Raw genomic sequence first — 14,587 nt, 5'->3', positions numbered from 1 at the left:
TTTGTTGTGAATAAAGTTCACATAATCATAGAGGTTTACAGCATGGAAACAGGCCCTTCGGCTAACCTTGTCCATGCTGCCCAGTTTTTACCACTAAGCTAGTCACAGTTGCCCATGTTTGGCCCATATCCCTCTATACCAATCTTACCCAAATGCCATCTAACGTACAACAGTAGGAATTGCCTGAGGCTGTCATGACATGGTTTGCTGATAGTTAAAATGGGCCACAATAGAATGAGAATGAAAAGAAGCAGGTTTTTATTCTGAACCCACAGCTGCCACATCCCCTTTTAATTCCCAGTCTCTGAAACCCAGTATGGGTTCCCTTGTAATGAATTGCTGCACTTTTAGCATATCAAATATGATAGTGCAGGGTTGCCATCTGTTGCAGCTCACTGTAGCATTATGTGTAGACTGCATCTTTAAAAAGAGTGGAAAAGGTTCTAATTCTCCTTTATTATTATATGTAGTGAAACACAGGTCTTGTAATTTGAAGATAGGTGCACACAAGCAATAGCATACCATTCAGGTTTTGCAGAGTCCACGCGATTGAGTTAGAGAAATTATCGGTTGGGGCTGTCATGTACTGCTTCACTCGTGGACATTTATAGGTTATGAAAATGCTTATTAGAGTGAGTTGGAGAAATCATTGTGAGTGATGGTCATGCATATTACAATACATTCTTGGAAGATGTTAGAGCCTTTTATTTGATCAATGGACTAAAGCTATCAACCTCAGAAAAGACTAATTAACAAGCATGTTGTAGAGTTGATATTCATTGCTCTTCCAATCTTCAACCATTTCTTGAGCAAAGCTTTCCTGGGAACCTGCAGCACTCAACATCAAAATATTATTGCCTACCTATGTCTTATTTTATATAACGGCATTTCTACTTTTCCATTTTATATGCCATGCTAACCAAGCTCCAAAAGAAAACTTGGACATGTACCATGACAATTTTCAATTTAAATTTTACTATGAGAGGATATGTGTGCTGAAGTCAGGAATCACAAATTCCAATTCCACTTTTGGAGGTTTTAAATAGTAAATGAAAACATTTATTAACAAAAGAAAAGACTATTTAAATTCATGATTACATTTACACAGTTAACATGAACGTTGCAAAATCTATATCCAAAAAGACTTTTACTTGGTTAGACTCACAAGTAAACACCCCTTTAGGCAACAATCCCTATGGATATTTAATTTATACAAATTCCAGTTGTGTTACTAAAATGCATCCAGTGTTGCCAAAGGGAAGATATATCACAGAGCTTCTCTCTCTCACATTCACTCCCACTCTATGGTGTGGAGAATTCCGAAAGCTTTACAACAAAACCCTGCTTTCTAGAGATAACATGCACTCTTCTGACCCAGTGCAGAACAGCGTCCAGCATTTACATAGCCTCAATAGAGCTCTGACATGTGTTTAAATGTTTTTCATCTATAAAACATCTCTCAACATCACAACATCTTTGTTCAACATCTGATGTTCACAACATCTCTCTGAATTTAACTGTCTTCAAAATGTAAAAGCCTTTCATATTCTCTACTGCCCCCACTCTTGGGTAAATTTTAAAACTTAATAACCTTCTCTAATTTTACTTATGACCATTCCTTATGTTGTAAGCTCCTCCTTCTTCCTTTTGAAACTCAACTGCTAAAAATCCAAACTCTCACTTATCTCCTAATGCAAATTTCTACCCATGTTGTGTTTACTTGTAGGACAACCACCTTGGTCCTTTCCATTTCAAAGGTCTCCTTTTCATACTTCGCCCCTTTGATGGTCTCAATTCCACAGACACTCAAATCCACAACTTAATTTAGTTACACACACACACACACAATATCATCATATAATAATATTTTCATCACACCCAACAAAGGACAACAAGGCTCTTAACCCTCTTGAAAATCTGGCCACCTTTCTGTAAGATTGTACATTTAACTGAACAGATGAAGTAATGACGGTCCCTATCCCTTTAAGTTACAGTAAACCTCTAAATCCTAGAGCTTTGCTTTTGCCTGCCCTGAACTGGACGGAATCACAGAAAAAGGTTTATCTACACTGACCATTTCTGAGGCTAACTTTGGAAATGATATCAATGTTGGCACTCATCACCTTGGTCAGATGGACTGTCAGCTTGCACTCCTTCTACTTGGGCACAGACCCAATCAGAAAATCCAAGCAGAAAGGCCTGTTACAGGGAAATGTCTCACAGCTCTTTAAACCCTGTTCAATCAACCATGCAGCTTTGAAATTTGGAAAGCAGGCTTGATTTGGGCATTTAGTTCATTTATATTTTTCTTTAGCAAATTACTCAGCTGCGCTTGAAGTTAATGGAATGTCACCCAAGATCACTGCTGCATGTGCGTGACTCTCTGCAACAGTGATTTCTTGGAAAAAGAAATTCAGGATCGCAGCTGTGCATAACTCACTTCATTCCCAACTGTTGTTTTCACTGTAGTTCAGCATCAGGATTAACATCAGCAATTGAATACGCTCTCAATTATTTAGTTTAATTTGTGAGGCAGTTATCGATGCATCCTGGAGTCCTATTTGTGGACAAAGTGTTGATGTTGTACATAGAATATGTATTAAAGAGTTACTGATCATTAGTTTGCAGTATCAGATAATTTGTTCTATTTTAATCGTGCAACAGTGTTTTATTAAAAACGAGGTTTTGTAGTATTAATGGGGAGGGCAGGGGGGGGTGAAAAGGAACAAATAAATGGAGTAATGAACATTAGATAGAGTCTAAAATGGATCATTTAGTTTAGTGCCCCTAAATGTCTGTCATTTCAAATGCCTTCATATGTGCAACTGCTTCACATCCTTCTCATCCTGTTATACTCTATTTATTATGATGACTTCAGATTTTGCTTTGAGTAAAACAACAGCTCTAATTTATTCTGTGAAGGCAGTATTTTTTTGGATGATTTCTTGAAGACAAATTCTGCCCATGGCTTTCCATGGCACTCGATGCCTCTCCTGAAGAGACCCAGTGCAACCAAGGAGAAACGTAATGAAACTCACGTGAGTACAGAAGGGTTCTCTGGATAACTCACAGGGGTCCCTGAAGTATGCTTCACACGTGGTATCACAGATTTTGATAGCCTGTTGCATCTTGCAACATTCTGCAATCCAAAAGGACATCAAATTTGTTGTGCCGGAGAAGGCTGCTGACCCCCGTGGAGAATGAATATCAGGCTAAGCAAAAGCAGATGAACCAACACAACTGGAGAGATGTGACTGCTTTATTCAGGACTCACTCACTGAAGCATAAAGCACAGCTTGTCAACACATACTTACAAAGAGAACCTTTGTGCTGCACAACAAACCTTTATATGAATGCCACTCAAAACTCTTCGAGAATGGGAGTTAGTAAAGTGCTCAAAGTCACTATATTAGTAAGTACAAAGTATAACATCATATTTGCTATTTCCTTAAAACAGAAAACAGCATGAATCATTACCCAAACAAAAGAAGCCATTTGCTGTGTGTTTTTATAATGACACTTCACTGTATTCTGGTGAATTTCCAATTTTTTTTTAAGACCTGTATCAAACGTTCTATTTAAGTGCAACCTGAGGAACCGGGACTCTGGGTGTGGCTGGCACCTCAGGAAAATCGACAACCTTGTGGGATGAAGGTGGCCATGAATGCTGAGGTTTGCAGTAGACTGCAGTGGGTTGTGTACTGAACATCAGCTCAGCCAAAGGCTGGCTCTGCTTGGAGCATTTCACTTGTGAAGAATTCTTGGGTGAGTTGAGGGAGGGATGTGGTGGGGGAGGGTTGAGGGGTGGTTGTAGGACAGTCAATAGCTAAATGTCTGAGAAGCTGTCAAAATCTTGAGATCATCAGCCACTTGCTTAGCAGCAACAATACTTTGAACTCTGCTCTGTAGTATCAGGCCCTCCTGTTAAAATTTTAAACTTTTGGACTCTTTGTGCTCTGTGACTAACTTTTATTTATTTATTTATTTATTCATTGGATGTGGGAATTGCTGCCTGGGCCAGCATTTATTACCCATCCCTGAGAGCATTTAAGAGTCAACCACATTGCTATGGCTCTGGAGTCACATGTAGGCCAGACCAGTTAGCGACAACAGATTTCCTTCCCTAAAGGAGATTAATAAACCAAATGGGTTTTTACAACATTTGGCAATGGCTTCATGTCATGATAAGACTTTTAATTCAAAATTTTTATTGAATTCATATTTCACCATTGGCTGTGGTGGGAACATTTCACCATCTATATTACATTGCTGATTGCCAGTCACTTCATCTGGACAAGTGAAAGTGTAAGTAATGGGAAGGGTGGAAGTCTAAGGCCACTGTCAGCTCTGGAAGGGCCTAAAATTCCTTTCTCCACTGCCTCACTTCTTAGCTCTTGGCTTCATAATTTGGAAAAAACAAAAAGGAAAGCTTTCGTTATCAGTTTTCTGCTGCCACTCATTGCTATCTTTATCATCATTTAGTCATAGTTCTGTCATGCATGTCTCTGTTTCCATAACTACAGTCTCTATTAGAAGAATTCTGCATCACAAATTGATTTTGTGCCTTAAAGCCTCCAGGTTTTCCAGCTCCCAAGGAGTTTACTCTTTGGATGGGCTTGGCACATTCCTCTAACTGGGTCACTTGCTTGGCTCACAAGCAGCTTCCACCTGTGACCTGCTGCTCTCTGACAACTCTCCGTGCCAACCTCTAATGGAAGAAGAATTCATGAATGTTAAATAGCAGCAGCACTCTTTGATGTTTATCACATTTGACTGTCAGTGTGTAGTGAAATAGAAGGATGTAACATTGGAGATGAGCTTCAAAGGGCTAGCATGTATTGCAAGATGTGAGGGAATGTTAAACAGAAGGGTCTATGACAGACAAGCTGACTCATAGAGGGAACAACATGTATTCTTTGTAATCCCAACAATGCTGAATCTCAACTTTGAGCACAGACAGTGTTGTATCTTCTCCGAGGGCATCAGCAAGTTGGCAGTGTATTTAATTGGCAGGTCACATTCCCTTGCTGTCACGGTGAGGTTGTTAAATTTCTTCCTACATATTCGGGGGTGGAGGGGTGATGGTTCTTGCTTTTATGAAGGTGCTGTTATTTGCCTTTCCAGCTCCTTCCACATGACATGGCAAGAGTCCATCCCTCCTTTCAGTAAGCACCACTTCCACAGTGTAGTCTACAATGTTTGAAACTCTCATATTCTTTTGTAAGGAGCCATCTTCCTCTCCCCTTCATGAACCATATGCAGAGGGGTTTAAAGGTAATGGCCTGGCGGTATTATTGCCAGACTATTAATCCAGAAACTCAGCAAATGTTCTGGGGACCTGGGTTCAAATTTCGCCACAGCAGGTGGTGGAATTTGAATTCCATTTTTAAAAAACTGGAATTAAGAACCTAATGATGACCATAAAATGATTGTCAGAAAAACATATCTGTTCACGAATGTTTTGGGAAGGAAATCTGCCGTCCTCACCTGCTCTGGTCTACATGTGACTCCAGAGCCACAGCAATGTGGTTAACTGTCAACTGCCTATGGGCAGTAAATGGACAATAAAAGCTGGCCAGCCAGGAATGATCATGTCCCATGAATGAATAAAAATAATTCCTGCTCTGAGTCTGCTTGTGACCTTCCTTCAGCATCCCTGCACCTACCTGCACTTCCCTGCACTCCTACTGATGGTCAGGTTGTCAGCATTTTCAACGATCCCAGTCCAACACAGTTACTTAAATAAACTAACCTCAGGACACGGACAAGATCAACCTCCTGTTGTACCAGCAGTTCAAAGTCCTGTCCATCACATCTCCATCCCTGAAACAGGGCAAGGCACATTTCCGGCCCTATATCTTTAATTCAGTATAGATTAACCACTTGGGCCATGACAACATTCTGGCAATAGTATTTAAGAACTAGGTCCAGAACTAGTTGCACTTCCAGCCAAGCTGCTCCAGTGCACTGGCACCTACCCATCAATGTGGAGAATTGCCCAGGTATGTCTTGTTGATTTTAAAAAAAAAGGACAATCTAACTCAGCCAGTTACCACTCATCAGTTTACTCTCAATCAACAGCAAAGTAATTCATGGTATCATAGACAATGCCACCGAGTGGCACTTACTTTGCAACAACCTGCTCAGTTTGGGATCCACCAGGACCACGCAGATCCCAACCTCATTGCAGCCTTGATCCAAATATGGACAGAAGAGCTGAACACCAGAGGTGAGATGAGATTGACTGCCTTGACATCAAGGCAGAATTTGGCCGAGTGTAACATCAAGGAGCCCTAGCAAAACTGAGGTCAATGGAAATCGGTGGGGGGGAGGGGAGGGGACGAACTCTCCATTTGTTGGAATCATACCTAGCGCAAAGGGTGGCACAGTGGTTTAAGGTGGCACAGTGCTGAACTGCTACCTCACAGCACCAGGGGCCTGGGTTCAACTCCCAGCTTGGGTCACTGTGTGGAGTTTGCAATTCTCCCCATCTCTGTTTGGGTTTCCTCCGGGTGCTCTGGTTTCCTCCCACACTCCAAAGTTCTGTGCGTTAGAATGATTGGCCATGCTAAATTGAACCTAGTGTCAGGGGATCAGCAAGGTAAATGCGTGGGGTTAAGGGAAAAGAGCCTAGGTGGGATTGTGATCGGTGTGGATTCAATGGGCCGAATGGCCTACTTCTGTACTGTAGGGATTGTATGATTCTATTATTCAAAGGAAGATGGTTGTGGCTGTTGGAAGTCAGTCCTCTCAGTCTTGGAACATTGATTCAGGAGTTCCTCAGGGTAGTGTCCTGAGCCTTTTCAGCATTTTCAGCTGCTTCATCAATGATCTTTCTCCCATCGTAAGGTCAAAAGTCCACAAATGATCGCACAATGTTCAGCACCATTCAAGACTCCTCAGACACTGAATCATTCATGTCCATACGCTGATAAGTGGCAGTCACATCACAGAAGTGCCAGGCAATGGCCATCTCCAACAAGATAGTCTAACCATCTCTTCTTGAAATTGGCATTACCATTGCCAAATCCTCAACTATCAACTTCTTGTGGTTACCATTGACCAGAATCCAAGCTTGATCAGCCAAATGAATACTGTGGCTATGGGAGCATCGCAGAGGTAAGGAATTCTGCAGCGAATAACTTACCGCCTGACTCCCCAAAGCTTTCCCATCATCTACAAAACACAAATCAGGAGTGTAATGGAATACTCTCAAACTGCATGGATGAGTGCACGATTCCTGTGGCAGGCGGGACAGGAAACTTCCACCCAATGACTATGATCATGACTCCCTCCACCACCGATGTACAATGGTTGTGGTGTGTACCATTTACAAGATGCACTGGAGCAATACATCAAGTCTCTATCCACAGCACCTTCCAAGCCCATCACAACCACTATTCAGAAGGACAGGGACCGCAGACAAATAGGAAAACTACCACCTCCAAGTTCTCCTCAAAGCCACACACCATCCTTACTTGTTACTATATCTCTGTCCCTGCAGCTCAGCTGGATCAAAATTCATGATCCTTCCTAATAGCACTATGGGTGTATTACACTAAATGGACTGCAGCACATGGTTGAAAAGATCAACTCACCACAACCTTCTCAGTGACAATTAGGGATAGATAATAAATGTTGGCCTAGCCAGTGATGCCCACATCCCATGAACAATTTTTCTATTTTAATTTGCATGTTAAGGGTAAAAAAATTATAATTACAAATTACTGATAGTGAAAATTGTTAGACTAATTTGAGGTAATGAATTTAGTATCAAGCAAAAAGTACACAACTGAAGCCTTTTACCTTAAATACAATATTTCTTGTGACATGTTCATAACAAGAAATTAAATTATCCCAGTCACCTCAATGGCATTCTAGTTTTCTCATATACCTATCCTAGAGTTTAACGATCATTTTAAAAATTCAATCAGTTTTTTTGATACATTCAAGATGATGCCAGAGTGCGGCGACTTCTTGCAAGCTGTCCTCAGCAAACTGTCTAATCCTATCTTTTACTCTCGTTCTATGCTTTTAAAACTGCATTCTAACTCTTTTAAACTCTCTAATAATGTTCTGTAGACCCTAGCCATGACTGCAACACTACATTCTGCACCCTCTCCTTTCCTTCTCCCCTATATACTCTATGAACGGTATACTTTGTCTGTACACAGTACAAATACAATACCTTTCACTATATCCCAATACATGACAAAAATACATCAAATCAAAGCTGGAAACAATGGCCCCAAATTTCCTCAGGAATGGGTAATGTCAGCAAATTACAGCGTTGTCTCTCAGTTACGCCTTTTTTTGTTAAATAGTAGATCCCATGTTTCCGGCTCAGCAGGAACCGAGTGGATTCTGGGCAGACGGTACACTGAGTAAGATGAGGTGCACTGAATCCCAGGTGGTACAAGTGTACCTGTTCCGTGGGGAGGAGCATCCGTGCTCCTGGAGCAACCTGGATCTCTGAAGCAAGGGTGAGGTTTTTTAAAAGATTGGACAAAGGGTCAAGTAGACGAGAGGAGCATTGTTGAGTCCTCGGGGATGATGGGAAGGGATGGAGATTGCCTCCAGGCAATCATAACATCACACCCAGTAGAGAGTAAGAACCTGATCTCCCAGCTGCACGGAAGAAGCAGGTGACAAAAATGTGCCTATGGACATTTTCAATCAAATTTGCAAACACCGGTTAGTCCTGGAAGGCAATGGAACACTTGCGTGACATTGCTGAAACTAATGCCTATTTCTTTCAGCAGAGCATCTGCTTAGACCTGGGACTTAGCAATTCTAAAATCTTGCTGGGCCTCAGTGATCCATACACATGGACATTAGATAACAAAATGTCCTGGAAAGCTGCCGTGACCATCTGGAACTTAATGCTTTTTACTTAGAGTCTTGTATTGGAATTACAGCATGAGATAAAAATATACAAATGCTTAATGCATTTGTCTGAAATTTTTCTCTCCTCTCCCTCACTTTAGAAAATGTATTAATATCTCCTGATATTTTGATACCATTTCAAGCATGTGTCAACATTAATGATGTAATTCTTAGAAAGTGAAAGAATATGAGTATGGGCGGCACGGTGGCACAGTGGTTAACACTGCTGCCTCGCAGTGCCGGGAACCCGAGTTCAATTCCAGGCTTGGGTCACTGTCTGTGTGGAGTTTGCACATTTTCCCCATGTCTGCGTGGGTTTCCTCCCACAGACCCAGGATGTGTGGGTTAGGTTGATTGGCCATGCTAAAGAACTAGCTAGGGTAAATGCATGGGTTTATGGGGATAGGGCCTGGGTGGGATTATTGTTGGTACAGATCCGATGAGCCAAATGGCCACCTCCTGCACTGTAGGGATTCTATGAACCTAAAAATACTGTTAAAACAAGTGCATTGGTTGATTTCACCACCCCATTGAATGATGCAAACCTCCATCTCTTCCTTAGTTTCTCACTCAATGTATTTTTCACAATCAACCTTCATATCTCGGCTATAACATTCCTTAACCATAAAGAAAAGTATTCACCTGTGAGCACTTCCACGGTGAGGATCAATGATGTCTTATAACCAATCTCCAGGGGGTTTAGAATTCAGTACGTTTCAGAGTTGTGAGACAGGCAGTTCCTGTTTTACTTCCCCAAGCCTGCAAAGCGCACTAGCATTGCTCATCAGAGAAATTAAACAAACCTTATTCTCAAATTATTAGGAATCGAATTCTCAGGTATTCTGACACTAACTTCACTTTTTTCCATTGATATTAGAGATGTGTGCATCCCTTTGTTCATTTTTGTCTCTTTCTCTTCCAGTCATTCCAGACACACTGAGTGCAGTATCGGTACCACAGACCCTGAATAAAGTTGAAGGTGACTCCCTGGAACTGGTCTGTGAAGTATCCAAGCAAACGTTCCAGCACACGCACGTGGCTGTCGCATGGTATCTACAGAAGGGAGATCAGAATCTCAAGGTCATCGCTCTAACACGAGATTTCATCCTACGTTCTGGAGAGTCATTTAAGCAGAGACAGGCATCGGGAGATGTACGACTGGATAAGATTGGGGTGACCTCATTCAAACTCACCATCTACCAACTTCAAGCATCTGATCAGGGAGAGTTCTATTGTGAGGCTAGAGAATGGATCCAAGATCCAGACAGGTCTTGGTACACCATAGCTACCAAACGCACTGATAAAACAATGGTGAATATAAAAGCTACTGGTAAGTAGATACCACTCGAAGGTAGTGACTAGTATAGCTATTAAACTAATGCATAGAGAATAATGGACAGAATTTTATCCTCCTCCACCAGCATGTGGTCTGCCTACCTACCTGGCTGGCCTTGATCTGAGTGGCAGCTTTAACTACGCTGGCTTGTGTCGGGCAAGGGAGAAGGAGTTGTACCTCCCTCTGGAGACCCTCGTACCCATCAAAGGCAACCACTTTCACACTTTCTCTTCCCTGCCACCCCAAGTTGTCAAGCCTAGCCTCCCATTCCACTTATTCCTCTATCTGGGCCTCGCCAATATGCCAAATATATCTTCAGCCAGGCTTCTGTTAGCTCCTCTTTTTCAGGGATTGGCTGCAGGCCACCACTCATACCCAACATTGTTGGGAATATATTGGGACTATTCCCTAAAGTGACACTTCCCCTCTCGGATGGGGACAGAAGTCTTGACTTTAGTCAATTTGTGCCCCACTGAATATTTAAATGGCTGCAGCATTGACACTTTAGTTGTCAGGGCAGAACACCCTAGCATCCAAAAACTCCAGCCCAGTGTGTTATTAGCATATAATATAAGTTGTGAAAAGGGCAAAGCTAGCAGGTCAAAGTAAGGGTTTCAGAGCAGCAATGGATGGTTATCTCCTGATTGTTGTGTGTTCTGAAATTCAGACTGTGGTGGCCATTGATGCCAAGCAGAGGCTAAGTAAGAGGCTGGAGAAGAAATATTGGAGGATGAATCCAGTTCAGTTACTTAAACAAATCCTTGGTTGAGTTGGTAGCACAGTTGCCAATTTGGCAGTCACTTTTAACTGTACTCAATTATTGAGAGACACTCCCATTCAACAGCTCAGGGAAGGGTTCTGTATTTCAATGCTGTTTCAGTGACACTGGCTGGTTGGTGTGTATGTAAGTGGATGAACTGACTTCCAGTTGTTTTAGGAGGCTAAATGGATGTAGCCTCCTAGGGGCTACAGGGGGAGGGCGGAGGGGAAAAGTGGGTGGGGGTGCTGAATCATTTTGTTAAAGCAAAAGAGACAGGGGTCACAAGCAGGACAGGCAGTTCCTGCAGTCCCATCGGTCTTCCTGGAGCGCTCAGTACTGTCTTTTTAAAAATATATTTGTGCCTATCTCATGTAGGCTGCAAGGTCCCTGTCTTCATCAGTCATGTCCACATTTCCTGGTGCCGCTGCAGAGGGCTGGCAGCCATGAATTGGCAGCCACCTGTGACATTCAGAGGGTGGTCCCACTAATCACCCCTGTGTGCCGGCACCATGCAGTTCTTGCCTGCATCAAGCCATCTGCTAATTGGAAAAGCTCAGGCCCGTTAGTTCACACTTGCTGTTTGGCTGATTCAACCGGCCATCCCAATGGCAATGCAAATGGGATCTTGTACTTCCTAAAAAATAGAAGTGCTGCAGAGAAGACATGCGGAACCTTCATAAAGCTTTTGTTAGGCCACAACTGGAGTATTGCCTCCATTTCTGGTCATCCCACTTTAGAAAAGAGATGATTTACCAGCATGATTCCTGGGATGTTAGCGACAAGGTCAGGTGGGAAAAACTGGGATTGTTCGCCTTGGAGCACAGGAAAATGAGGGGACATTTGATAGAGGTGTACAGGACTATGACAGGTTGAATAAGACAACAAAACCTGTTCTGACTAGCTGATGGTACAAGGATAAGTGGACACTGATGTAAGGTTTTGTGCAAGAGATCCGGAGGTGGGGGGGGCGGCGTGTGATGTGAGGAGGATCTTTGTTATGGAGCAAGTGTAATTATTTGGAACTTGATGCCTACAAGGCTGGTGGAAGCAGAGACTATCAATGACTTCACAAGGAAATTGGGTAGACATTTGAAGGAATGGACTGAGCGGATTGCTCTATTGGAGAGCTGACGTGGAGTCAATGGACTGAATGGCCTCCTTCTGTGCCATTGTGTCTCTGACTCTACAGCAGTGCTACACTGGAGAGCAGGTGTAATATCCCAGCAATAGTCAGAACCTTTTGAAGGGGGGCAGAGAGGTTTTGGGGGACAAACTGCAGTATGCAGATATGGGGAACAATCTGAGACAGTCCAGGAAGTGACAAACCATGTTTTGGTTGCAATTCTTCACTGCTGAATTCCCATGCTCTAATATTATCCGCATATCCACGTTCTGTTACAGATAAGAGCTTCAATGTTCAGCTGGAGAATGAAAGGAGAGTTTTCACATCTGGAGACACCATGGAATTAAGATGCGCCATTGAGGCTCAAAACATACAGGACCGATATTTCTCTGTGCTGTGGATTTTTAATGGCACGCCAATTGCCAACATTGGCCGCAATGCTGTACCGACAGTCAAGGCTGAATACACAGCTAGAGATCATCTGGGATACGTGAGGTTTGCAAAGGAGACAGATACAACCTACCTGCTGAAAATCTACCATGTTCAGCTGGAGGACAGCGGCAAATACCATTGTCGAGCCACTGAGCATGAGAAAACAGTTACAGGAGAGTTCATTGCCAGGCACACCAATAAATCTACTAAAGTTTTAATCAATGTCCAACCTATCAGTAAGTAACTGTCCAAAAATTGCTTCTGTCCCTTGAAGAATTGACATTATGTGATCTTTTGGTAGCTTGGAATAACTGCAGAGCAATTCCAGCATTCTTTTGTGTACATTTTCAGTCACACAAAGAAATTGATTTGAGGCAGCAGTGCCTCTAGTTAGGGTGCTTTTCACCACAAGCGGTCTTTCTCTGTAACTAATGTTGTCCCATATTTTAAACTGAAAGTATCTAATCAGAGTTAAGTTGCGGTTATCATACTGTCAAGGCTGCTTCAGGCTGTGTGGAAATACTGTTGCTTAGTGACGCAGCTCTTATCAGTACAGAAAGAAACTGTTAAAAAAACTTTCCCATGGTTACATAAGGGTCTGCTTGTTTTTAATAACTCTTCGCAAAGGAATCTGGGTTTAGTATGGCCCAGTTATCAGATCCAGAACATACTTGAAAAGCAGATGTATAATTAAAGGAAGGGGGTAATTTGGACCTTTTTAGAGAGAGAGGAATGAAACACGACCAATGTCACAGGGGCTAAAAGCTCACCCACTCATTTTTTATTACTAGAGTTTTGCTGTTATGCAGCAATCTTATTACAAAGCATGTGTTTATAAGAACTGCGATCACCACACTACCAGAAAGATGTGGAGGCTTTGGAGAGGGTACAGAAGAGATTTACCAGGATGTTGCCTGGTATGGAGGGCATTAGCTATGAGGAGAGGTTGGAGAAACTTGGTTTGATCTCACTAGAATGAAGGAGGTTGAGGGGAGACCTGATAGAAGTCTACAAAATTACGAGGGGTGTGGACAGTGGATAGTCAGAAGCTTTTTCCGAGGGTGGAAGAGTTAATTATGAGGGGACATAGGTTTAAGGTGCGATGGGCAAGGTTTAAAGGAGATGTACAAGGCAAGTTTTTTTTAACACAGAGACTGGTGGGGGCCTGGAACTCGCTGCTGGGGGAGGTAATGGAAGCAGATACAATAGTGACTTTTAAGGGGCATCTTGACAAATACATGAATAGGAAGGGAGTTGTGGGATATGGTCCCCAGAAGGGTAGGGGGTTTTAGTTCAGCAGGCATAATGGTCGGTGCAGGTTTGGAGGGCCGAAGGGCCTTTCATGTGCTGTAATTTTCTTTGTTCTTTTGTTTCTGAGTGATGGGGCAGGGATTTAGTGACCACCCTCAACATCGCTGCCAAATCTCGCAAGAGACCAAAAACGGGATTTGTGCCAGCGAGCTTTCAATCATGATCTTCCCAGGCCCTTCTCAATGACGTGATCAATTTCACACTCAGGAAGGGTGCGAACATGATTTACATGAATTTGAATCTATTACCATTGTTAATTTCGCATCTTCACCCAGTGCAAATTGCTACTGCTCTTTAAAAATGGAAACCAGGTGCCATAACTCCTGAGAGGTAGGGAAGGAGTTATAAATACAGGCTAGGGAGGGGCACAACTCTGGAGGAGCTGTCCTGGAGTCTTCAGTATAGAGGCAATGACAGCAATGAGATCTTGGAATGATGCAGCCTGAGTGAGATGGGTGCCATTAGATTGTATCTAACATTCCTGAGACTCATTCTCATCAAACTAATTTGCCATCAAGAGGCACTCTTAACAATATCAGCATCTACAGTCTCAATGTCAAGGAAGATTCAGGGTTCAATGCTTGGTTGCACAGCATCAAGAGGCATCTATGTCAGACCCCTATGCCTGCCATTCAGGAACCATTATTCCCAAGGTGGTCATCGCCATCCAGTTTACCCTGCCCATTGACGATGTGTAAGCATCTCACCCCCTGTCAAAACCACCAGTGTTAGAGAGCAT

The 14,587-nt window shown here is 42.7% G+C and overlaps 1 protein-coding gene across 1 annotated transcript in view; it reads left to right on the top strand.

Annotated features, from left to right (window-relative positions):
* The window catches only part of LOC145353228 (immunoglobulin superfamily member 3-like), a 202,438-nt gene that overhangs the window by 120,190 nt on the left and 67,661 nt on the right, over positions 1–14,587 (top strand). The window contains exons 3-4 of the mRNA XM_080203774.1: positions 9,809–10,216; positions 12,384–12,773. Of these exons, the coding sequence (XP_080059900.1) occupies positions 9,809–10,216; positions 12,384–12,773 (798 nt within the window). The remainder of the gene's footprint in view (positions 1–9,808; positions 10,217–12,383; positions 12,774–14,587) is intronic.

Source organism: Carcharhinus amblyrhynchos, chromosome 15 (genome assembly GCF_965287045.1).
Source record: "Carcharhinus amblyrhynchos chromosome 15, sCarAmb.v2.hapA, whole genome shotgun sequence".
NCBI classification, from domain to species: domain Eukaryota; kingdom Metazoa; phylum Chordata; class Chondrichthyes; order Carcharhiniformes; family Carcharhinidae; genus Carcharhinus; species Carcharhinus amblyrhynchos.
The sequence above is the reverse complement of the archived record's forward strand: the minus strand, read 5'-3'. Positions and strand labels throughout refer to the sequence as shown.